Raw genomic sequence first — 27798 nt, 5'->3', positions numbered from 1 at the left:
TATTTTGCTTTTGTAACAGTAGGACCTTAAACCCCATTTCATTTCATTTAATTTGTATTTCTAAATTGACGGCGGATAAATATAAACAGAATTTCACTCGACACTTTGTTTTTTTTGCCATGATAAAAAAAAGAGATTTTAAGTGGGCATTAGTGTTAATGTGATTTTATGACTGCTTATAACGGTTAGAGCTAAATGATAAGGCCAGCTCAATTTTTCGTCATAGATCACGAGATGTAAACAGGGCTCGCGCTAATCCGAACCCTAACCCTAGCCCAGGACCTAGCCCCAATGCTTACCCTAACCCTAACCTACAATCTCGCCAATAATCACGTGTCCTAACCTTATTTACATCTCAGCGACCTTGACACAAATTGAGCTGGCCTTAACAAATAGATTAAGCCGCTTTTAACGGCTTATTACAAAAGAGTGGAAAAACACGTCGAATACGTATATTATTTTTGAAATTATAAACAGTTTAAAGTTGCTAAGTCTTTAACTCAATATGAAAACATGAATTATTTGCCAATTTAAATCAACTTTGATGTTGTGATCTTACCGGGGAAAAATGGGCTTCTGATATCCAATATTTAAGACAAAATACTCCCTCTCCCTCGCGCGCGCTGTCGTCACTGGGTAACCAATCAATTTAAAAATTATATTTGAGAAATGTTGAGGTTTAGAAGCTGGGCTTCTGATATCCAATATTTAAGACAAAATACGAAAATTGGGGTGGCCTTAACAAAAAGATTTAGCCATAGGTAGGCCGCCTGCACTTACCATAGGTAGGCCTACATTAGTACCGTAGTACGTATATCCTTCCAGACCGATTGTTTTATAAAGACAATATTCGTGTATTATTGATGAAATGAAACCAACTCTTGGCGTCATCCAGTCGTCTGTTTCGATTGTTTATAAAAATTGCTAATAAACAGAGGCGGATGTCAGTAGGGACTGGTTTTCTTCTGAGGAAATTTTGAAAAATCGGGTTTTCATTGGTGATTTGAGGTGCATATATCTAGACCGGAATATGAAATTCGATTTCGTCAGCTACATCAGAAAGCTCAAATTTAAACGTTTCATAGAAATATGATAATTTTACTGATGTCTTCTTAGGGGAGGGGGTGGCCGAACGGTTAGCGCTTCCACCGAGGTGATATCGCAGACAATTGCTTATTATGATGATGAGTTAGTTGTATTTTACGTCCGCTTCCACCGAGGTGATAATTGCTTATTAACAAATCAATTGGATTTATAACGGGGCCAGGCGTGAAGGTGAGATAACTCGCGTGTGTTTGTCACACGTAAATTTCGCGAACAAACACGTGGTGTTTTCATTACAATTAGCACTGAATACAAGCTGCCAAAATGATCTGTCAATACTATACACATGGACGTAGGTTATAGTGGTTTGTCACCCAAAAATACATTCTACAGTAGATAACGCTTGTGTGATATATTTCATAATCTACTGCGATATCTCCTTAGGCGATAGGAGATATCGCTTTACATGAATTTGATTGGTCAGTTGAAAAGGAACTACGCTTTACATGAATTTGATTGGTCAGTTGAAAAAGAACTCCTTTTTTTATTTTCAAAGAACAGTTCATTTCTTATTAAAAGTAACTTTTTTTTATTAAAAATGAACTATTGTTATTCAATTGACTTTGATGGAAACACTGGGTCAATATAAAGGACTTTGCAATGGTTGAATTGCTGTCAAAAAATGTTGTATCACTACGCCGTAATGTTCAGTAAAAGTGAAATCTACAGCAAATAATTATATTTATCTATTTGAGCATGTAAGAAGGGATTGGGTGATAAATAAAATCTCCTACTCGTCTTTTTTGATATCAAAAAATATCAACACAAAAAAGACTGGTTAGAAGATTCTCTATATCTTTGTGCACATGCGTTAATCCAACTTTCCGCTCTAGCTAGCTTTCGGATTATTTCTTTCTTTACGGAACTGAAGCTTAGTAATAAAATGTTCTGCGTGGTTACATTTTGGCTCAGTAATTTTAACCCAGCAGGATCTCTGATCTCCACCGTTCTTGTCTTTACAACACATGAAACAAAACGGGGTTTAAAGTAGCTAATTCTATAACTCAATATCATCCAAATGTTGATTTTGTGATCTTACCGGGAAAAGATGGGCTTCTGGTATCCAACATTTAAGAAAATAAACATTTTACCATTGCTATACGAATATTGTACCATAATGCGTTTAAGCGCCATTTGTTACAAGAGACTCGAAGAACGAGGCTAGACATATTCCACAGGTCATGTCAAACGGTGACGGCATATTCTTATCAGGAGGACATTATTATATGCGTTGCTACCCATTTGTGTCAATTTCTAGGTCCCAAATATTAGCCATTTAGCTCCTGTACAAACCTGGCTAACGATGATGGGCTACGAGGTCCGTTGTTTGGCGTGGCCAGAAATGCGCGGCGGAGGTACAAAAAACCAAGGTCCCGTGTACAAGCTGGTGGCGTGCACTTTAAAAACCCTTAACAATTGGAATTGAAAATAAGAGTAGACCGTAGTGCCGCAGTCCGGGACAATGTCCCTCATATCACACTGTATAGCGTATGCCCGTCTTCATTACGACAGATGGGGGAGAACAGTGGGACGTTAAACTCCATTTCATTTTAAGGAGAGAGAGGGAGAAATGGGGTTTAAAGTCCACTCGACACAAACTAGGTCATTTCGGGACTAACACATGGTTCAATTTTATTTCAATAATTCGCTTGCGCGTGGGAGGAAACCGGAGGACCCGGAGAAAACCCACGAGGTTGGACAGGCGACCCTACTCCTTGTCACGTACAACCGGGGAATCTAAACCCCGCCAGTTGACTCAACGACAGACCGTATAATACATCGCGCGCGTGCTAACCATTCCGCCATCCAACCCCCCTCATTTTAAGGAGCAACAGTGGCTAAGTGAGCAAGACGCTGGCTCGTTAGTCTGGAGGTCGCGGGATTTCCCCTTGTCTAGTCGTTCGGATGGAGCAAAAAAACGAGATCCCGTCTATACATTGGCGTTCGGAAGGTACGAAAAAACCATGGTCTCGTGTACAAATTGGCATGCACGTAAAAGATCCCTTGGCAGATGGAATTAGCCCAGTTGAAGCAGGATAGAAGGACGTTAAACCCCATTTCATTTCATTTTCATTTCATCGAATATTCATTAATTCCCGTTATTAGATTAACAGTTAGTAATTATTCTAGTCTAGACCATGCTACACAAGATATGCAAACTATAAACAAGTTCTCCCAACATAGTTATTTCAATGGTGCCATTACCAACATGTCTGCCATTGGAATCCCGGCGTCAGACCAGAAAATCCGTCGGAAGTCTCGCTGAAAGAATATTTATACAAATAATTCAGACGTATCTTTTAATACTTTGTTTCGTATCAATTTCTCGTTAGTTAAGAATTACACAAACCCGATCAATTAATGACTGGAGGCCGGTCTAGCGACCGGCATGCCATTTTTACGGTTAAACCTCTCTCTCTCTCTGGCTCGTGTATGTTGAAGCACAGACAGACCTGAACTGACAATAGAAATATACAAGGAACCAATATTGTAAGCCCAATTCCAATGTTAGGAGGGACGCCAGAAGGATTGAGGAATATCTAAACGTGTCATTCGTAGACTTTTTGTGAATTGAAGTCCCAGTGACCGTAAGCCAGGGGTGACCAGTCATAATTTCTAGAATAAAAGCCGACAATATAATCTATCTATCTTCTATACTAATATTTGTGACTGTCGTTTGTCTGTCTGTTCGGGGTTGGCGGCTACACTAGGTCTGCCCCGAGTCTGAAATTTGGGGTATAGGGGTAGCTCGGACCGGGGAGTAACATAGGCCAGGTGGCGTTAGTCTACCACTTCCGCTTTCGGGGGTTATGACCCCCGAGCGAAGCCGGGCATTCTTCTTGCGTATAATATTCTTCACTATCGAGATTCACGCTCAAGGAAACGAGAGAGGGAGAGAGAGAGAGAGAGAGCGAGAGAGAGATAGAGAGATGGTGTTTAACGTCCACTCGACACAAATTATGTCATTTCGGAACTAACATATTATGGTTTAATTTTATTTCAATAATTCGCTTGCGCGTAGGGGTCTTTAGCAGTGGGAGGAAACCCACGAGTTTGGACAGGCGACCCTACTCCTTGTCACGTAGAACCGGGAATCGAAACCACGCCAGTTGACTCAATGACAGGCCTTATGATACAGCGCGCACGTGCTAACCACTCGGCCATCCAACCCTCTCTTAAGGAAACGAGCAAACAAGTTACCTATATAGCCATACATTTTACTCATGGCTGTTGTTGCTGTTTATAGCAATGTATATATAATTGAGAGTCATCGGCATACAAGTGCTAGGTGCTGCCCCAGCTGTAAACAGTGGGGTCCACCAATAGCTTCTATACATTAATTAGCAACCAATATGATTAAAGCACAGATCCTATTTCGTTTCGGTTTTTATAGTTCAAAATTTCGTTTTACTTTACTACATTAGGATCTGGAAGAGTTGTTATATAACCCGCGGTCTAGCTGGTGTGAGGGATTAGCCAACGAAACGACCTGTTGCAGTGAGTACTTGGCGTACTAGAAACGTCAACGCTGATTGGTTAATCAAATGTTTCACGTCATAGGGTCAAAGCCACTCGTATAACCTCTGACGCCGCCTTCCACTACAATCGATCTTCATGCAGTAGAGGCCATCGAAAGTATATATATAAAAAAAACGAAACGAAATATAGATCTGTATTATAATCGGATTAACCATACAGTCGAACCATTCTAATAGTAAGTGCAGGGGGACTGCACCACACATAATTTACATAAAAACAAATACATGGACAAGACATCATACTCAGAAACCACAAATTAATAAACAAACAATTAAAAAAAAAGTGAATGGATCCGGGGGCTAGCACAGTCACCTATAAAACAAGTACCATCACACTTTGTACTAGGAACTGACGTATGCGTATGACGTCTTCGCAGACATATTGGGATTGTGACGTCATATTACAATCGAAGTCCGCCAATCGATGTGCAGTTGTACAAGAGAACAACCACGCTTGTTTAGTGGTCTAAATCTTTTTTTGAGAGAGTGTGTCAGTATGGGTTGATATATTGTATTCAGAGAAGTGCTTATATCTAACAGAACCATAAATACCGATACAACGCTTTTATTATCCGTTAAATAGCTTAGTTACCCCAGTGGTTTATATAGTTTTGATTCTGAGTTAAAAATTTGACGGGAAAAAAAAGCGTTTCCTTGAAATGAAATGAAATGAAATGGGGTTTAACCTCCTACTGTTCTGCTCCTAAACTGGGCTAATGAAGACGGGCATACGCCATACAGTGCCCTGAAAGTAGTGGGCTAGTCTAATTGGTAATTATGGTGGGGGGCGGAATGGTTAGCACGTGCGCGTTGTATCATAAGGTCTGTCATTGGGTCAATTGGCATGGTTTCGATTCCTCGGTTGTAGGTGACAAAGAGTAGGGTCGCCTGTCCAACCTCGTGGGTTTTCTCCGGTTTCCTCCCACTGCTAAAGACCCCTACGCGCAAGCGAATTATTGAAATAAAATTGAACCATAGGTTATTCCCGAAATGACCTAGTTTGAAGGTATTTTGATGTGAATATTTTCTTTGGGGGATTCCGAACATGAAACCAACAAACCCTAAAGATGTAGAGGGGGGGGGGGGCGCTTTAGATCAGAAGACCTATCGTTGAGTCTAGTGGCATGGGTTCGATCCTCCGTTGGCACGTGACAGGGAGTAGGGTCGCCTGTCCAACATCTTATGTTGTTTGGGACTCCCTCGATTTCCTCCCACTGCTAAAGCCCCCTAAGCCATAGGAATGATTGAAATACCCTCCTCGTTCCCTCTCTCTCTCGTTGGGGCGACGCTCTTCGAAAAAAGCCTAAAGGCTCCGCCAAATAATGTGGAATCAACAGGAAACTCTTCATATACTTAATTGTTTCATCGATGTGCGCTGACGTCATAGAGAGAGAGAGAGAGAGAGAGAGAGAGAGAGAGAGAGAGAGAGAGAGAGAGAAAGAGAGAAATGGGGTTTAACGTTCACTCGACACAGACTAAGTCATTTCGGGACTAACATATGGTTTAATTTTATTTCAATACTTCGCTTGCGCGTAGGGGCTTTAACAGTGGGAGGAAACCACGTACAGCCGGGGATTCGAAACCACGCCAGTTGACTCAATGACAGGCCTTATGATACAGCGCGCACGTGCTAACCATTCGGCAATCCCCCCATGACGTCATAACCAGTTCCTAGTTGCCAGTCGTCTTGTTAAAGGGGCTAAATCGCTAATAATAATAATAATAATAATAATGTAACATGAATGTATAAACCAATTTACATTCAATCGTTTCTGTTTCCGTTATGTTCGACAAAATACGCAAGAAGCCTCAATCTTATGGCAATCTCGAGCGTCTGATTATTCCAGTCTACACTGATAGTAGTTATTGAACATGATCTCGAGATAAAAAAAAAATAAACATGGTGGAAGTCGACGTAAAACTCTAGGAACGAACGAGATATGACGTCACCGTTTGATATACTTGTGGAATTATATCTAGCCTCGAGTCCCGTGATACAAATGGCGCTGAAACGCATTGCGGTACGCGATTCGTGTACCAATGGTAAAATGTTTATTTTGTCTTAAATATTGGATATCAGAAGCCCATTCTTTCCCGGTAAGATCACAACATCAATGTTGATTTAAATTGACAAATAATTTTTATTTTCAATGTCGAAGACTTTGGATGATATTAAGTTAAATTGACACATAATTCGTGTTTTCAATGTCGAAGACTTTTAGTGATATTGAGTTAGAGACTTCATGACTACATTACATAATCAATTTTAGTGTGAATTACGCCGTGAAAAATTTGATATTTTCTGAAATATAAAAATGAAACTTACAGATAAGAGCGGTTTTAGTTGGATCGATTTCTCGTAAAAATGGAATAAGTCAGCGCTTTCTTTTAAACATACCACATTAAGTACCCCATGTGACTATTTTTGCGTATCGCTTTTAGAGACATTTCACGACTTATTATTACTGGACGAAAAAGTACCAGGTCTTGCCAATGAGTAACCGTTGCGTGATGAACGAGTCTGAAACCATAACCATCAAAATAATATTGTATAAAATGTCACACCACATCATTGTAGAATAATAAAGATGCCAGCGTGTCTTTTTATAGATGTCAGCTTAGTTGGATATGGTTGTTTTTTTTTTATTTCGTTTCAGCAAGACTAGTTCTATTAGGGTTGAATCGAACATTTTATTTTAACACTAAAAGGTTAGAAATGTCGATATATATGTATCCTGCACTCGGCAAACCTCGGAAGATTCCGGAACCCTACATCTAGCCTCCTGTATCCTGTAGCTAACCGGTATCGGTTTATCTTGACATTCCATTCAAGTGAAATGGGTTTCAACGTCCTGTTTTTCTGCACCTACTTGGCTAATGAAGACAACTTATTGAAATATACTTTTCAAAAAAGTAGGGGATATTCAGAAACAATACAAAACTGCGGAAATGCACTGCTGTTTTTATTAGAGGTAACCAGTGTATGTTAATAACAGGCCAATTGCCTACACATGAACATAAACAATTCATATGGGCGACTTATCTGACGGCCCAATTTAACTCGCAAAGAGATACACCGTCAAAAGTGAAATGGACGTTTTTGATTTTTGTCTTAATAATGAGTAATTGCTCCACCAATCCTCAGACATTCAGCAATTCGTCGTGGCATGCTCCTAATCAACCGTCCAATCACGATTTGGGGCAATCTGACCCACCCCTTTTGCAGTGCAACGGCCAATTCTTGCAGTGTTGTCGGTTGACGTTGAAGTCGACGAACACGTCTTCAGATCAAATTAACCGTAACACACTAAAGCAAAGATACGCTAAACAGTAAATCTTATGTAAGAATCGATAGGAAAGCAAACATGGATAGATAAACTAGCCCGCGGCAGTTTTCATTAACTCTTCCTTGAAGTGTCCCACGTGTATGGCAATATTGCGTGTCGCATGTGCAGCTCAGTGGTTCTGTTGGGGCGATAAGTTCTTCATCTGTGAACATACTCTCAAAGCATGTCAAATGTCCATGACTATTTATTATATCGCAACCTGCATAGGTATTTGCATTTCAATATCCCCTACTTTTTTTGAAGATTATATAATTGAACCTTATGTTAGTCCCGAAATTACCTAATTGTGTCCCATTTTTCTCTCATTTGGGGGTTGTATCACAAGGTCGGTCATTGGGTCAACTGGCTGGGTTTCGATTCCCCGGTTGTACGTGACAAGGAGTAGGGTCGCCTGTCCAACCTCGTGGGTTTTCTCCGGGAACTCCAGTTCCCTCCCACTGCTAAAGACCCCTACGCTCAAGCGAATTATTGAAATAAAATAGAACCATGTGTTAGTCCCGAAATGACCTAGTTTGTGTCGAGTGGACGTTAATTCTCTCTCTCTCTCTGGTTTCCTCCCACTGCATGCTAATTAAGATCCCTAAAGCAAGCTAATTATTGAAATAAAATTGAACCATATGTTAGTCCTGAAATGACCTTATTCGTGTCAAGTGGACCCACCCCCTCTCTCCCCATCTCTCTCTCTCTCTCTCTCTCTCTATCAATATCCGTCTAGTAGATCATTGAATGTAATTTGAGCCTGACGAATCGTTATCATTTATTTACGGGTTATGCAGGAAGGAAATCTCTGACATTAAGAGTACCGGTAAAAAGATGGTTGATATTGTACTCAGTACATGGATCTTATATTTTTCTCTTTTCAGGAAGTGCGGGAGTCTGCTCGAGCGAATTCTAATGGTTGTATCAGATAAAAGCTAGATTTTATGAAACACTGTGTAATGCGTTGAAATAAGCCGTGATCTAGGTGCAAAACAGTTTCCTTAGCAACGATAATCAACGGTGGAGTTGGAACTGCATGCCGCTAAATATAGACCCACGTGCAGCCAATCAAGATATTGGAAAACTGTGACGTCAGGTGTGGGAATCTCTTCACGATGCCACCGCCAGTCAGTAAATCCACCACTACCAGTGGAGCGACTGGTAAGGTATCAACGACGGGTAGCTCCAGCAGTAAATCGACTTCGGTCGCAAAAACAGGGGCTAAGGCCTCTACCCTGACCCCTAAAGTGAAGATGGGTAACGGGGCCAGCGCCACACAGGTGGTGGTTGACGGGGAAACATACGATTTAGGCAAATTAAAGCTGGTTATTCCCGAAATGAAGACGGAGCTTAAAGACAAGGATAACAAAATTCGGAAATTAGAGATAGAAAGTCGCGATAAAACGAAACAAATTAACGAACACAGCAAGGAAATAACCCGACTGAAAGAAGAAGTACACAAATTAAAATCGGTGTTACAGTTAAAAGTACATAAGGACGGAAAACCGGATATTTTAGCGACAATTCAGGAATCGGAGACACCGCTTGTTATTCAGGAGGTACGGAGTAAAAAACAAGGTGTTTCCGGAGAAAGTTCGTCTAATTCTCAGAGTAATGTGGAATTAAAGCATCATGACAAAGATTTCAGGTAAGACAAATTTTTATTTATTTATTTTTAAAATTATATAAACTACATAATTTAGCAATTATCGGGTATATATATGTTTTTTTTTCTATATATCGGTTGTCATGCACGCGCCTATAATATAGTGAATTATCTGGATGTTGTTTATTACAAATTTAACTTCCAATACATAATGATGATATTATATATGGACAGACCTATATATGTATATATGGCACTGTTTTCAAAATATAGGCTATACCAGTAGCGAACATTAGGCATTTTACAGTAATGTTGATACACGCTTGTTGGGCTTTTTGGCGGGAGTTGGTGAGAGGGGTGTAGTAGCCATGTCTCCCCATTCACTGCACGATTCTAATACACGTGTCGTTGATATGATAGGCTAAATCTATTTGTTAAGGCCAGCTCATTTTTTGTCAAAGTCGTGGAGATGTAAATAAGGTTAGTGTACTTGATTATTGTCGAGATTGTGTTGGGGTTAGGGTGAGGGTTAGCCAAGGTTTGGGTTAGGGTTAGGATTAGCTCTAGCGCTGTTTACATCTCTCATGATCTATGACGAAAAATTGAGCTGGCTGTATATCATTTAGCAGAAATCCGTAGTTGATATATGAGCGTCATTCAGTGACGGGTTTGCATTCATCAGATGTCCGTAAAGACATTGTGAAAACCATTATATATATATGTTACGTACTAATTATAGTACTGAAATAGCTATGGAGGAATGACGGATATTTATTATGGGGGCTATATAACGTCACTAACAACGCGAATCTCCGTTTTGCGTATAATTATATAATCTAGAATTTTCGAATTATTTCAAGGTGTTCAGGATACATGCAGCCATCTTAGGGACGTATTTCTTACACCAGACCTTTTTGTGGACCAGTTTTGTCTTTAGTTCATGACGGAAATGAATAATCTTGGTGTTATAGCTCATCAAAATATTTTGACACCGTGTAACCAGATTAACACGTGCAGCAAATGGCGTTGCCGTCATAATGGTAGCCCTTGGAGAGGCAATTATCGTCCTTGGGCATGTTTCACGAAATTTTAAGTAAGATAAACTCCAAATTTTAGTAATTTGATTGGATAATATTAGACTGATTTTAGTGCTTAGCCATTCAAAATTGAAGTATCTACTAAAATTTGGATCTTATCTTTAGTTAAGATTTTGAGAAACAGGGCCCCAGTTTTCGTGTTCGGGCCTAGATCTATGTACTTCATAATAAACTGATTTTATTTATTAGCATGATTTGTATAAAAAAACCCAGCAATTACTAGCCACTGTTTGGGGCGGATCCATGGGGGGGGGGGAGATTTAGACGGTTCCCCCACCTCGACCCCGCTCAGCTACATATAAATGAAATGAAATGAAATGGGGTTTAACGTCCTACTGTTCTGCTCCAATACTGGGCTAATGAAGACGGGCATACACCATACAGTGTGCTATGAGGGAAATTTTCCCCGGGCAGCGGCACTATCGGCTACTCTTATATCGAATTCCAACTGCCAAGGGATCTTTTACGCGCACGCCAATGTGTAGCCTACACGGGACCTTGTTTTTTCGTCCCATCCAAACAACTAGACAGCTGTCCTTGTCAGGCCCTCTGTCCTGAATCACCAACAAGGGGGAACCACACCGGAAAACCTGGATGAACTTTCTCGGCCAATGCAGGGATCGAACACCCGACCTCCAGGCTAGCGAGCCAGCGTCTTACCCACTTAGCCACTGTGATCCCCTCAGCTACATATAAAAAATACAAAGTAAAACAACACTTTTTATGAGAAAAGTGTCATGGTTCTTTGTGTGCTTTATGTATATATTGGAATGCACGTAAAAGATCCCTTGGCAGTTGGAATTCGATATAAGAGTAGGCGATAGTGCCGCTGCCCGGGCAAAATTTCCCAAATAGCACACTGTACACCAGAAGCAGAACAGTAGGACGTTAAACCCCATTTCATTTCATTTCCTTTTATCATCAGATGGTAGGATGGGATGGGCATTCACATTCAGGGGGTTGGATTTCTCTGGGCCTGACAAATACAGCTGTCTAGTTGTTTGAATGAGACGAAAAACTGAGGTCCTGTGTACACATTGGCGTGCACGTAAAAGATCCCTTGACAGTTAGAATTCGATATAAGAGTATGCCCGTCTTCATTAGCCCAGTTCGGAGCAGAACGGTAGGATGTTAAACCCCATTTTATTGTCCCCCGCCTTTCGAAGAAAGCAGGGGACTATTAAAATGGGTTCGTCCGTCTGTCTGTCTGTCCGTCTGTCACACTTTTTGGGACACAATAACTCTCTTCCTAATTGAGCTAGAATGTTCAAACTTGGTGTATGTGTTTATTAGGTCAATGCCTTGATGGAGTTCGAAGATGAGCATTTTCCGCTTAGGGTAAGCAGAGATAAGCAATTTGATTGGTTGATGCTTTGGGACACGATAACTTTTAATTGAGCTAGAATGTTCAAACTTGGTGTATGTGTTTATTAGGTCAATGCCTTGATGGAGTTTGAAGATGAGCATTTTCCGCTTAGGGTAAGCAGAGATAAGCAATTTGATTGGTTGATACTTTGGGGCACGATAACTCTCTTCCTAATTGAGCTAGAATGTTCAAACTTGGTGTATGTGTTGATTAGGTCAATGCCTTGATGGAGTTCGAAGATGAGCATTTTCCGCTTAGGGTAAGCAGAGATAAGCAATTTGATTGGTTGATGCTTTGGGACACGATAACTTTAGTTCTAATTAAGTGAGATTGATGAATCTTGGTGTATAGTTTCATTACAGTAATACCTTGACTAAGTTTGATAATGAGCATTTTCTGCTCAGGGTAAGCAGAGCGATACGCAATTTGATTGGTCGAGACTTTGGAAAACAATAACTCTCCTACTTTGATTGTCCCCCGCCTTTCGAAGAAAGCAGGGAACTATTAAAATGGGTTCGTCCGTCTGTCTGTTTGTCTGTCTGTCCGTTCCGCGTGTCCTCTAATTATTTTCCTATTTCGGCGGGGGACATCAGCCTCACTGTTGGCTTGTTTCATTTCATTTCTCTTTAAAAAGCTCAGTGTGTATGTATGCCTACGTAATTTGGAGAGGATGATGGCACATGCATTGTCAACTGTCAAATTTCCGTAACAGGAACCTGGCAAACCCCCTCCTGCAACAATTCCTGGCTCTGGCACCGAACTGTTATCCTCAGTGATATCTGGTTCACTAATAATCTTTGTTACAAAACAAGGGCCGCTTGTCCAACCTCGTGGGTTTTCGCCGGGTCCCCCGGTTTCCCCCCACTGCTAAAGACCCCTACGCGCAAGCGAATTATTGAAATAAAACATTAAACCATATGTTAGCCCCGAAATGACCTAGCTAGTTTGTGTCGAGTGGACATTTAACCCCATTTCTCTCTCTCTCTTAAATACCTGACCCTAACCCTTACCCTAATAGAAAGTAGGAAGTTCCATGTGGACACAGTACGGACGGCTAACTGCTAGTTTTGGGGTGTAAAAGTGATGGAAATAGAAAAGGGAGTTGGATCAAACATGATCGAAGGATTTACAGATTATTTGAGGGAGAGAGAGGGAGAGAGAGAAAGGGGTTTAACATCCACTTGACACAAACTAAGTCATTTCGGGACTAACATATGGTTCAATTTTATTTACGTAATTCGCTTGGACAGGTGACCCTACTCCTTGTCACGTACAACCGATGAATCAAAACCACACCAGTTGACTCAATGACAGACTTTATGGTACAACACACCACATGCTAACCATTTGGTCATTTGAAGACTTAAAGTATTGGAAACTAATGATCAATATAACGTACTAAAAAGTAGATCAAAATGATCTCAGATTATTTTAAATGGATACCTTTCCTCCGATATCACCAGGAGGGGTGGATTTAGACGGAGTAATGAGGACCAAGAGTATTGGATCACAATATAATAAACTATTAAAGAGTTTGTTTAGAAAGAAGAGTAATTAAAAAGTAATTACACCCCATAATGTTACAATGTATGAGGTCCGATGGGTTAGATTAGTGTTTTAATAATATTCCACCAATACTGTTGTGGGTAGGTCAGTTGTTCTCAACCTTTTTTTTCGCCAACGGCACATCTTGGAACACATGAAAAAATACCTGACCCCGAGTGCACAAAGCATTTTCATACTTAAAGTAGCTATAAGTCTCTAACTCAATATCATCAAAAATCTTCGACATTGAAAACACAAATTATTTGTCAATTCAAATCAACATTGGTCTTGTGATCTTACAGGGAAAAGATGGGCTTCTGATATCCAATATTTAAGACAAAATAAACATTTTACCATTGGTACATGAATTGTGTACCATAATGCGTTTCAGCGCCATTTGTAACAAGGTGCTCAAAGAATGAGGCTAGACATATTCCACAAGTCATGTCAAATTGATAAATTGATAAATAATTTGAGTTTTCAATGTCGAAGATTTTGGATGATATTTATAGTTACGGACTTAGCTACTTTAAAGCTGACTGATTAATTTTGATAATGAGTGTCCAATTTACAAGTATTTAATTTCCTGACCACTGTTCAAAAATTAATCATTATACATCGATAATCAATTGGGTTGTTTATTGAGAAATTAAACACTTGTTAATTGGACACTCATTATTAAAATTGAATGGTCAGCTCTAAACAGGACACATGTACAAATTAGATGATTTTTGGTGATTTTAAACGATATTTTACAAATTTTTAAACAAAGAATGGGAGAGAAAATACACAAGATTAAATGATACCCGGGATACAGTGATAGTATGTCCCATGGTATCAGTTCGTAAATTCTGCTTACCAGGTAATCAGTGTTGAAGAAATATATATCCAAAAATGTTAGCGCAAATGTAAAATTGCACTGCTTTGTTACACAGTAAACAATCAAAAGTTCGGCCGATACATAGCGCAACCGTAAAATTGCACAGTAAACAATCAAAAGATAGGCCGATACAAACTGAAATGAAATGAAATGAAATGGGGTTTAACATCCTACTGTTCTGCTCCTCACCTGGGCTAATGAAGATGGGCATACGCTATACAGTGTGCTATGAGGGAAATTTTGCCCGGGCAGTGGCGCTACGGCCTACTCTTATATCGAATTCCAACTGCCAAGGGATTTTTTACTTGCACGCCAATGTGTACACAGGAACTCGGTTTTTCGTCCCATCCGAACGACTAGACAGCTGTCCTGCATCACTGACAAGGGGAAACCACGCCGGAAAATCTGAATGAACGTTCTCGGCCAATGCAGGGATCGAACACCCGACCTCCAGGCTGGAGAGCCAGCGCCTTACCCACTTAGCTACGTGATCCCCCGATACAAACTGATTTCAACACTGGTTTAATAGCATTTCAACATTTTTAGAGTAATTTTCGATCGTCTTGGAGCTATTCATAGATGATGTAAAAAAATAATAAAATGCATTAGAAAATTAATTTTATCAAGATGGAAAAAAACCTATATGAAACTTAGTGATTAAATGAACTGGATGTATTTAGTGATGTGGTCTATAATTAAATTGATCAAGAGAATGTTTATATTCCTAACGTGGGATATTGATCAGTTAACACTTGTGACTGTCGTTTGTCTGTCTGTTCGGGGTTGGCGGCTGGCTACACTAGGTCTGCCCCGAGTCTGAAATTTGGGGTATAGGGGTAGCTTGGACCGGGGAGTAACATAGGCCAGGTGGCGTTAGTCTACCACTTCCGGTTTCAGGGTTATGACCCCAGAGCGAAGCCGGGCATTCTTCTAGTCAATTAATATTGATCACTGGAATATAAGTTTATTTAATATTTGAAATGAAGAGATAATATACTTGATTACATGAATATAAAGGTAATTAAAGTTACAATTTCATATTTTCAAGTTATATTTTTAAAATGTATTAAAATAAAGCCTTAAAATCGATGCTATGTATAAACAGTCCTACCTTGATAAAGAATAATCCTATTAATCCTATAATTCACTATTGCCAGTTGAGAAATTGGCAAAAATATCATTTTCAACTTCAAATTCAAATGTTTGAAGATAGCTATTCCATTGTAGGGCATAGAAAAACAAGTGGAGGTAATTGTGTTATTATTTCCGGTGTGAAACATTTTTGAGTGTGAGAATGATAACTATGATCCTATAAATTTAGTGAGTTGACAACCTATTGAGCAAAAGACATAGAAATAATTTGTTTTGACTTTCTTAGAAAATATGAAATTGTCGCTTTAATATTTGAAATGATTTAATTATTGTAATAATATTGATTCAATATTTGTGAGGTTTACAATTCTCCTGGGTATCTAAGTGTGTATGTCAATAATAGGTAACTGTTCGTGATGTTCTGTAAACAGGAGCACCACACTACAAGCAAACAAAACCGATAAGACAAAGACAAATATATGCACAAGACATACACATTGCAAATTGTCATAGTGGCAGTAAATAGGCTAGTTTTTGTTTTCTAGTTCCCTCACACTGCTAGAGACTCCTGCACATGAGTAAATGATTGAAATGTAAATATACTCCAAGTTGAATCCTGAAATTGAATCCTAGTTTGTGTGGAGTGGACATTAAACCCCATCTCTCTCTCTCTCTCTCTCTCTCTCTCTCTCTCTCAAAAACATGGTCAACACCAGTGTGGAAAAAGTATACCTACATGTATATCAGGTCACATGAGAGGACCAGGAAGAGGGAGCTTACTGATATGTATGAGAGAGAGAGAGAGAGAGAGAGAGAGAGAAATGAAATGTGGTTTAACCTCCTACTGTTCTGCTCTTATACTGGGCTAATACAGTGTGCTATGAGGGAAATTTTGCCCGGGCAGCGGCGCTACAGCCTACTCTTATATCGAATTCCAACTGTCAAGGGATCTTTTACTTGCATTCCAATGTATACATGGGACCTCGGGTTTTTGTATCATCCGAGGGACTAGACAAGGGGAAACCACGCCGGAAAATCTGGATGAATTTTCTCGGCCAATGCAGGGATCGAACACCCGACCTCCAGGCTAGTGAGCCAGCATCTTACCCACTAGTCACATACATGAAGGAATGAGAGGGGGAGAGAGACATAACGATATGGGGGACCAGATAAAGATAGAAGGTAGGGAGGGTAAGAGGTGGGTGATATGTATGAGAGTGGGAGAGAGAAATGGAAGAGAGAGAGGGAGGGAGAAAAAGATGGGGAGAGATGAAAGAAAGACAAGGAAACACCAAATCTCAATAAAGTATAGCAATCTCATTAGAATACAGATCTATATTTCATTCTGTTTTTATTTTTATAATTTTGATGGCCTCTACTACATAAAGATGTGACTAGTTGTAGTGGGAGGTTGCATCAGGGAGGACATGAGTAGTTTTTGACCCTATAATGTCAGACATTTGATTAACCAATCAGCATTGACGTTTCCAGTAGGATACCCACAGTTCTGTGCGTCGACGCCAAGAACTCGCCATAACAGACCGTTTCATTGGCTAACCCTCCACATTATTCAGAACACGTCAATGATAACAAGTCTTCCAGATCCTAGTGTAGTAAAGACAAGTAAAGATCGTTTCATTGGCTAATCCCTCACATCAACCAGAACGTGGAGTATATAAAAACTCTTCTAGATCCTAGTGTAGTAAAGACAAGTAAACAAAATTTTGAACTATAAAAAATGAAACGAAATAGGATCTGTGTTTTAATCCGATTAGGACGGAGGGGGAAATAAGGATAGGGAGACATTGATCGACAAGACAAGTAAATGTTTTATGGTATACAAGTAATCTCCAGAATTGTCTTTGATAATTGATTTATTCGCGAGATTTATGACTTTTTACCCAGACCTAGATATTGATCACCATGAGAACAAACAACTAGAGGAAACAAACCAGTATCTCTGATTGTTAGGGACAGATTTTTTTATGTTAAAATGGCTAATCCCGATTATATTTTGGAGAATAAAACTGCTTGATTTTGTGTTAAAAACCCTTAAAATTTTCTACGTTAGGGCCGAGCAACTAACTCAATATACGTGATATGTTTTCAAATAACTTATACCCGTCAGTCTTCATCTGGAAATGGAGACCGTTATTCCAAGATGTATTATACGGTGTTTGGGTAAAACCAGACTTTTAATGTGTAGGTGATATTTACCTTTCGTTATCAAGTACAGCACATGGATCATTCATTGTATAGACCTCTAAAGGAACGGCAATAGTGTTACAGGTCCGGTTAAGCAGTTTTGACGAGACAGGGTAAATACACCATTCTTCTATATTTTGGTGCTTAAAGATACGTTATGCAAGAGATAAATCTGCCAATTGCACGTCTTTCTTTAGGCCTGAAATGTTATCTAAATTATTAATTAGACATTAATTAACTTATCCAGACCATAATCAACTCTCGATGTCATTGTTAGCCTGTGATATTTTCTGGATTAGAATCCTATCTGCTGCTTAACGCTCATTGATAATTAAATCAAAAAATGGATAATTGGATAATCGAGACTATGTATTTTTTTGTACCGACTTTAGTAATGATGATCAAGGCTAGACCCAAAATTCAAACGCTAAAATCTTGGTTTAGAGTGGATCAATTTGAATGAAATTTTCAGCACATTGCATTTACATTATCTAGTTTTTAACTATTATAGTGAGAACGGCCAGTTCTTTTTCTAATCTCGAATAACGTATCTTTAAATTTCATCCATACTCAAATCAGAGAGAGAGAGAGTTTAACGTCCACTCAACACAAACTAGGTCATTTCGGGACTAACACATGGTTCAATTTTATTTCAATAATTCGCTTGCGCGTAGGGGTCTTTAGCAGTGGGAGGAAACTGGATGTTCAAATCGGGATAGTCCCTTTAATTATAAGTAGCCTTGAGCAATCAGACCATTCCTAATGCCGTTAGGATTGTACATTCAGAGACTACTTCTTATGATGCGTGAGATATGACTTAACGATTTTGCATATATGTCGTTTACAAATATTAATGATGGCCACCGGCATTATCCAAGAAACCATGTTAATTACAACATTTTGTCTCTTGACTTGATATCCACGTTATTTAATGAGGAAAAAGTCAATGGCCGTGATGATCTTTCACACGGCAATGGCCAATCAATATATTAGGGAAATGATCCGTGCTTCTGTATAAATAAATTTTATGATATGATTTACGTTGAATTAATGGAAAGCATGAAAAGTCTGGAAAATTCTATTGACATGTTAATAACTAATAACGAGAGTTTAACCTCCACTCGACACAAACTAGGTTATTTTGGGGACTAACATATAGTTAAATATTATTTCAATGATTCACTTGTGTCTAGGGGTCTTTAGCAGTGAGAGGAAACCGGAGGACCCGGAGAAAACCCACGAGGTTGGACAGCTGACCCTACTACTTGTCACGCACAACCAGGGATTCGAAACCACGCCACTTGACTCAATGACAGAGCATTCAGCCACCCAACCCCTTTATGTCTAACTGGAGTCATTGGACGGGTCCATGACAAGCAGTAGGGTCAGTCTGTCCAACCTTGTGGGTTTTCTCCTGGTCTCCGGTTTCCTCCCACTACTAAAGACCACAACGCGCAAGCGAATTAATGAAATATAATTAAACCATATGTTAGTCTCAAAATGATCTAGTTTGTGTTGAGTGGACCTTAACTCCCCCTCTCTCTCTCTCTCTCTCTCTCTGTTATGTTATCTCTCTCTCAGGTACAATGTTATTGCCACATGTGTGAAGAGGTATGTTCAGGTGATTCTGTCCTAGCCAATTACTGTTTGATACCTGTAAAATACATATTGCACCTGCAGACAGTTAGTATTAAAACACCTGTACATGACAATGTGATAATCAAAGCTAACAACATATCACAGGTATATCACAGGTGTGCTAGTCATTGTTTATACCAGTTGTATAACACAGTATACAGGTATCTTTACTATAATCAATCTCACATGTATTGCACCTGAGCAGGTAGGGCACTAAGGACAGGTATGGCAGGAATTGAGTTTAATATCTCGCCCACACAAGAGACTAACATAAAATTGTCAACCCGATCTCTTATCTATTTGTTCTACTGAGGTGTTGAACACTAGGCAGGCTATTCTTACTTTCTAGAACATTTCTCTTCCCGGAACACCACGTGCCACTTTTTCATGTAATGTCATAACCAAATTATGACCCCATTCAGCTATAAGTAATAAGAGAGTGTCATACTAGAGGCAGGGTATGCTTACTGTTTCTAGAACACATGATACCACTTAAGGACAGGTGTCATACTAGAGGCAGGGTGTGCTTACTCTTTCTGGAACACACGATACCACTTAACGATATGGTGTCATTCTAGAGACAGGGTATGCTTGCTCTTTCCAGAACACACGATACCACTTAAGGACAGGTGTCATACTAGAGGCAGGGTGTGCTTACTCTTTCTGGAACACACGATACCACTTAAGGACAGGTGTCATACTAGATGCAGGGTGTGCTTACTCTTTCTGGAACACACGATACCACTTAACGATAGGGTGTCATACTAGAGACAGGGTATGCTTGCTCTTTCTAGAACACACGATACCACTTAAGGACAGGTGTCATACTAGAGGCAGGGTGTGCTTACTCTTTCTGGAACACATGATACCACTTAACGATATGGTGTCATACTAGAGACAGGGTATGCTTGCTCTTTCTAGAACACACGATACCACTTAAAGACAGGTGTCATACTAGAAGCAGGGTGTGCTTACTCTTTCTGGAACACACGATACCACTTAACGATATGGTGTCGTACTAGAGGCAGGGTATGCTTGCTCTTTCTAGAACACACGATACCACTTAACGATAGGGTATCATACTAGAGGCAGGCTATGCCCACTGATGTGATCCGAAGAGCACACCAAACACCTTGTAATATTAATTAATATTAGTATTTAAATTACTCGACTGGTGACTTCTTGTGACCTTTGACCCACTGATGTTAAACCATCTCACTCAGCATATTCCTGAAGCAATGGCCCGAGAAATCCCTCTCTAGCCATGGCTGGATTGACTCCTGATACTTTAGCTTTTGAGGGAGTGTGTATATTCTTCCCATTCAATTAAATCGCTCCTAAGTACAGCAACATGGTCTTCCCTAAAATTTTCGACGGCGATTTAGGTTATTAAAAGCGGTAAAGTATTGTTCTGGTGACCTTCGACCCAGCGATGTTAAAACATCTCACTCAGTAGTCTTTCTAGACCACCAGATATCACTTCTGATTTATTCCAGAAGCTGACACAGTGCTAGAAATATCTATTAAACTTCTGTAACTAAACACACGAAGCTACGCAGACAATGGACTCGACACATTCATGGATCACATTGATTTTTTTCTAACAGGGTTTTTATTTTTTAGTCTGAAGCGGAACCACTCTAAGAGAGTCGTAAACTGAAGTGTTACTTCGTCGTCACACGATTCTCGAGATGATGAATCCATTGAAAATGATGTTAAATCTACACATCACTTGAATCTATTTGATAAGATGTGTTTCTCCGAGTTTGTTTTACAAGTAACGCTACTTTAAAAACTGTTAAAGTGTATAGATGGGTCTAAAGATGGCAAATACATGAGGATGCTTTTGTCATTTGGATGTCTTGTTAAACCTCATTTTTTTTTTTTTTTAAAGTGCATATAAAATCCAGCCTCACTCTTCTTAAGACTGGGCGGGTTAGATGGCTGAATGGTTATCGTGTGTGCGTTGTATCATAAGGTCTGTCATTGAGTCAACTAACATGGTTTTGATTCCCCGGTTGTATGTGACAAGGAGTAGGGTCGCATGTCCAACCTTGTGGGGTTTCTCCCACTGCTAAAGACCCCAACGTGCAAGTGGATTATTGAAATACAACTGAAGCATGTGAGTCCTGAAATGACCTAGTTTGTGTTGAGTGGACATTAAGGCCCATTTCAGGGTTAGGCTAGGGGCAGGAGTAGGGGTACTGTTAAGGTTAGCGCTAGCCCTGTTTACATCTTGTGACCTTTGACTAAATCTGCAGTTGGCCTTAACTTTTAGACCTAACTATTAGTATTGTTGTTATTTCCGTGTGAAATACATGCACTTTAAAATCCACTCGGACTCTGCTCCCCAACTGTTTACTGTTCAGAGTGAAACTAATAGATAAGGCATGTTGTACCGACGTTTAAGAAAATAACAGACCTGGTCTCCGGTCTATCGTTGACTTGACATATGTAAACAAGAAATAAGTTACATAGGATAATCTGTTGAAAGGTAATTAGCAAGATGGAGGACATGTGTAAAATATAAACATTATGTCAGCACTCTTAAGGGCCATACACACTGTTCTTCTTTAGATGAATAGAATAGAATTTTATTGCATCAAAATGCAGTTTTATTGAGGGTGGCATACAATTCACAAATGTTGAAAAATAAAAGCAAAAGATTATAAGCAAAATGGAGAACAATATTAAATTTCACCCATATTCTGAAACATGCATTATGCAAGAGTTAAATCTGCCTATTGCAGATCTTTCTTTAGGCCTGAAATGTTATCTAAATTATTAATTAGACATTAATTAACCTATCCAGACCATAATCAACTCTAGATGGCATCGCTAGCCTGTGATATTTACTGGATTAGAACCCGGTCTGCTGCTTATGATTAAATCAAAAAATGGATAATCGATATTATGTTTTTTTTATCATACCGACTTTTATAATGATGAACGTGGCTAGGCCCAAAATTAAATTGCTAAATACTTGGTTCAGGGTGGATCAATTTGACTGAAATTTCAGCAAATTCACTTTACATTATCTAGTTTTTAATTATTATAGTGAGAACTACCAGCTCTTTATCTCATCTCCCATAATGTATGTTTAAGTTTCATACACATTGCTCTTCTTAGGTATAGAAGAGAGGTATTTAGTGGAGAGAGAGAGAGAGAGAGAGGGGGGGAGGATTTAATCTCCACTCGTCACAAACTAGGTCATTTTGGGACTAACACATATTTCAATTTTATTTCTATAATTTGCTTGTGCGTAGGCGTCTTTAGCAGTGCGACGAAACAGGAGGATCCAGAGAAAACCCACGAGGTTGGACAGACGACCCTACTCCTTGTCAAGTACAAGCGGAGAATCTATAAAAACCACGCCAATGACAGGCCTAATGATGCAACGCGCACGCGTGCACAAGGTTATGAAAGCTGAATCTCTAATAGGAATACCAGTCTACAATTCTGACAGTGTGTACAGCCCTAAGTGTTAAAACTTAATTACCATTATCGAAGACGAAGCAGAAGACGAAGCGTGCCGAACATCGAACATGAACGCAGGTCAAAACTCTTATCAGCTAGAAAACACCCCTAACAGTAATTGGAATATCAATCCACAAATGATTCAGTGTGTATAGCCCTAAGTGTTAAAACTTAATTACCATTATCGGAGACGGAAGCGTGCCGAACATTAACGCAGGTCAAAACTCTTATCACCTAGAAAACACCCCTAACAGTAGTTGGAATATCAGGCCACAAATGATTTAATTCCGTTCAGTGTGTATAGCCCAAAGTGTTAAAACCTAATTACCATTATCCAAGACGAAATGTGTCGGACATCAACTTAGGTCAAAACTCTTATCATCTAGAAACATGTAGAATCAATTTTATGACTTTTCACCGGCCGAACTCAGAACTGTCCTTGCTGACAAATGATATAGTACAAGCCAAGACATTATATGTACAATGTTTGTCCGATGTTTGATTGTCAGTCGAGGACGTGTATAATCAGTAAGATTAAGTGATAGTACCAACACTGAACAAACTAATCAACTTAACAGATCGGAGTCAAAATGGTCACGTTTTCATCTAACAGTACTATCGGCATTCAAATGGCATCAGAATTTTGATTACTTGGTTCTGTCTGGCTCTATAATCTAAGTAAAAAACTTATTTCATGTCAGATAGCACTATCAGAGAGTTGGCATTTTGGTTGATGCAGCATGTTGCTTTGGCTTCTGAATTCCAAGTTAAAACAGAAATGAAATGGAATTGGGATTTTGATTCTTTGGCTTCTAAAATCCAAGTAAAAACTATTTCACATCAGATATCCCTATCATAATTTAAATGAAGTTGGGATATGGGTTATATAGAGCGTGGTCACGTGGTCACGTGTTTATACACACCGATTCGGTGAGCTATTTTTTAGCCTTTAATGTTTGAGCGAGTGTGCATGGTTTGAAAGAACAATGAGAAATATGCAATATAAATCCGAGATGCCCAAAGGGCATATATGGAATATAATAGTATATACCCCAGTAGATATATATATATATACATGATCTATATCCTGTGTCCAGTAGATAATGTTTATAGTGTGTATTATTACAGTATACCACAGTAGAAATATACATGGTCTATATAGTGTGTATTATTATAGTATACCACAGTAGATATATATATATATACATGATCTATATCCTGTGTCCAGTAGATAATGGTTTATTATTACAGTATACCACAGTAGATATATACATGGTCTATATAGTGTGTATTATTATAGTATACCACAGTAGATATATATACATGTATATAGTGTGTATTATTATAGTATACCCTGGTAGATATATACATGTATATAGTGTGTATTATTACCGTATACCACAGTAGATACATGGTTTAAAAAGTGTGTATTATTATAGTATACCCTGATAGGTACATGGTCTATATAGTGTGTATTATTACCGTATACCCCAGTAGATATATACATGGTTTATATAGTATGTATTATTACCGTATACCCCGGTAGATATATATACAGCTGGGTCCTATAATCAATAAAACCAATTTATATTGACCGGTTGACAACCAGTTCTGTCAATATCTGACCCTTCTCTTTATCACATATTACACTACTTACTGTCATGTTGGTTACTATTTGGATGTTATCTATACAAGTCATGGGTTCAACCCCACCGTTGTTTGTGGTAATAAATAGACTAGCTTTTGTTATCTAGTTTCCTCACACTGCTAGACTGCTAGAGACTCATGCAAATCATTGAAATATAGATATTATACTTCATGTTAAATCCTGGAATGGCTCTCTCTCTCTCTCTCTCTCTCTCTCTCTCTCTCTCTCTCTCACTCTCTCTCTCTCACTCTCTATCTATCTCTCTCTCTCTCTCTCTCTCTCTCCCTCTCTCTCACTCTCTCTCTCCCTCTCTCTCTCTCTCTCTCTCACGCTCTCTCCCTCTCTCTCTCTCTCTCTCACGCTCTCACTCTCTCTCTCTCCCCCTCTCTCTCTCTCTCTCTCTCTCTCTCTCTCTCTCTCACGCTCTCTCTCTCTCTCTCTCTCTCTCTCTCTCATTCTCTCCCTCTCTCTCTCACTCTCTCTCTCTCTCTCTCACTCTCTCTCACTCTCTCTCTCTCTCTACTTGTCAGCTACTTAAGGGTGGGTATAATGTTGCAAATAGAAGGGAAGTGAGGCAATGGCAACTTTCACCATTTGACAAGAATCTAAAAGTATTACTTTATTGGAAACAATGGGTCTTATGCTTATGCCCCCCCCCCCCACACACACACACACAAACACTTTCCTTTCAACATTTTGCTGGTTACAAGTGTCTAATTTGTTCTGCGCTCTGTGCTAGCTTTGTATTTGGTATCTTTCTAACTGATAATATTGTGTTGATCATTCTAGTGATCTAGATCTGAAAACAGCTATTTGCTGATTTTGATGGTTTCAAAAATACCTTATAATTCATATTTTCACTGATAATACCTCAAATCCTTTTTTTTTAATTTGATTGATTATTCTTCAGTCTTTATATGAAGCTGTAGTTTGATCGTATTTGAATAAAATTATGCATTCAAAAACCAATTTATGTCTGGGGTCTTAGATTACCCCTTGTTGCCGACAACGTTTTTCGTTTGACGTTTCCGCGCAAGGGATAAAGTATTTCCTGACTAGACCATTTGTTCTGTTGCACCGGAGAGGTCGTACATGACAGAGCCTAAATTTGTGACTGACAATGTCAGCGACAGATGTCGTATATCTTGTCTAGACTGTTTGTTATGTCTGTGTTGCATTGATCAGTTGAAATGAAATGAAATGAGGTTTAACATCCTACTGTTTTGCTCCGAACTGGGCTAATGAAGACGGGCATACGCCATACAGTGTGCTATGAGGGAAATTTTGCCCGGACAGTGGCACTATGGCCTACTGTTATATCGAATTCCAACTGTCAAGGGATCTTTTACGTGCACACCAATGTGTACACAGGACCTCGGTTTTTCGTCCCATCCAAACGACTAGACAGCTGTCCTTGTCAGGTACTCCGTCCTGCATCACTGACAAGGGGAAACCACGCCGGAAAATCGGGATGAACTTTCTCGGCCAATGCAGGGATCAAACACCTGACCTCCAGGCTAGCGAGCCAGCGTCTTACCCACATAGCCACCGTGACCCCCATTGATCAGAGTGTGTATGTGATATTTAACAGAGAATATTAACGGAATTGTGCATGTTTTATAAAAGATAGTGTATATGAGAGAACCAGTCGTAACATGCTTGCCGGGATGATTGATACCATAGACCATCGTATTGATTGGTTCAATATCGTTACTATAAATAGTTTTAATGCTAAAATACCATGTTCGTGGGTTTTTATACGTCTTTTAATTAAATGTACAAACATGTACATCGATAATAAGAAATATTTATTTTATCTTGAAGGAAGGTAATTTACTAAACACACAGTTCGATGAACATATTGGTTTACATTTTGTGTTATATGAAAATGGTGTTATGAAATAATTGAATATGTTTTTTTTTTTTATGTATGTGCAAAGTTGAAATATTTTTAATTATTGTGTATATGGTAGGCCATTTTATATAGAAAACCCACGAGGTTGGACAGGCAGCTCTACTCCTTGTCACGAACAACCGGGGATTCGAAACCACGCCATTTGAATCAATGACAGGTCTTATGATACAGCGCGCACATGCTAACCATTCGGCCATTCAACCTTATTTGGGGGTGGATGGCTGAATGGTTAGCGTGTGGACGCTGCATCATAAAGTCTGTCACTGAGTCAACTGGCATGGTTTCGAATCCCCGGTTGTACATGACAAGAAAGAGGGTTGCCTGTCCAACCTCACAGGTTTTCTCGGGGTCCTCCGCTTTCCTCCCACTGCTAAAGACTCCTACGCACAAGCGAATATTGAAATAAATTTCAACCAGCATGTTAGTCCCAAAATGACCTAGTTTGTGTTTAGTGGTCGTTAATCCCTATTTCTCTCTCTTTTAATTACAGATGTTTTACGTAAAATCTGCCTATTGAATGTTTTATTTTGGCTTCAATTGTTTTATTAAATTATTATTTAGACATTTATTCACATGACAGGCCTATAATCAACTCTCCAGACCATCGGATGGTGCAGCTGTCCAATCTCGTGGGTTTTCTCCGGGTCCTCCGGTTTCTTCCCACTGCTAAAGACCCCTACAAGCAAGCGAATTATTGAAATAAAATTAAAAACCATATGTTAGTCCCTAAATGACCTAGTTTGTGTCGAGTGGACGTTAAACCCCATTTCTCTCTCTCTCTCTCTCTCTCTTGCATGGTGCAGATGTAAACGAATTGAAATACGTTCGCCATTTAATGATTAAATTAAAAAATGGTGAACGAGGCTGGGTCTCGATTAACAAGTAACGCTGTTACAGTAATAAACAATCTATGTCAAAACTTCAAACAGTTATAACTTCGCTCAGAATTATATTAATTTTGAATTATCTAATTTGGAACTATAATAGCAAGAACGGCCAGGTCCCACGATCACAAAGTTTTGTGTTTTTTGATCAAAGATATTTCTCATAAACAGTGATTGAAAGTTGAGTAAATCCTTGTTAACTCGGGGCCAGCTCTTCATCGCAATCCGGGGGGGGGGGGGTTGGATGACCGAATGGATAGCGCCTGGACGCTGCATCATAAGGTCTGTCACTGAGTCAACTGGCGTGGTTTCGATTCCCCGGTTGTATGTGACAAGGAGTAGGGTCGCCTGTCCAACTTTGTGGGTTTTCTCCGGGTCCTCCGGTTTCCTCCCACTGCTAAAGACCCCTACGTGCAAGCGAATTATTGAAATAAAATTAAACAATATGTTAGTCCCGAAATGACCTAGTTTGTGTC

The 27798-nt window shown here is 39.4% G+C and overlaps 1 protein-coding gene across 1 annotated transcript in view; it reads left to right on the top strand.

Annotated features, from left to right (window-relative positions):
- LOC126812428 (cGMP-dependent protein kinase, isozyme 1) overlaps nucleotides 1–27798 on the top strand; it is a 161705-nt gene that overhangs the window by 72538 nt on the left and 61369 nt on the right. Inside the window, exon 3 of the mRNA XM_050538821.1 lies at nucleotides 8854–9617. Within this exon, the coding sequence (XP_050394778.1) occupies nucleotides 9085–9617 (533 nt within the window). The 5' untranslated portion in view covers nucleotides 8854–9084. The remainder of the gene's footprint in view (nucleotides 1–8853; nucleotides 9618–27798) is intronic.

This window comes from Patella vulgata, chromosome 2, assembly GCF_932274485.2.
Source record: "Patella vulgata chromosome 2, xgPatVulg1.2, whole genome shotgun sequence".
Classification (NCBI taxonomy): domain Eukaryota; kingdom Metazoa; phylum Mollusca; class Gastropoda; family Patellidae; genus Patella; species Patella vulgata.
This window is presented reverse-complemented; position numbering and strand designations above follow the sequence as displayed.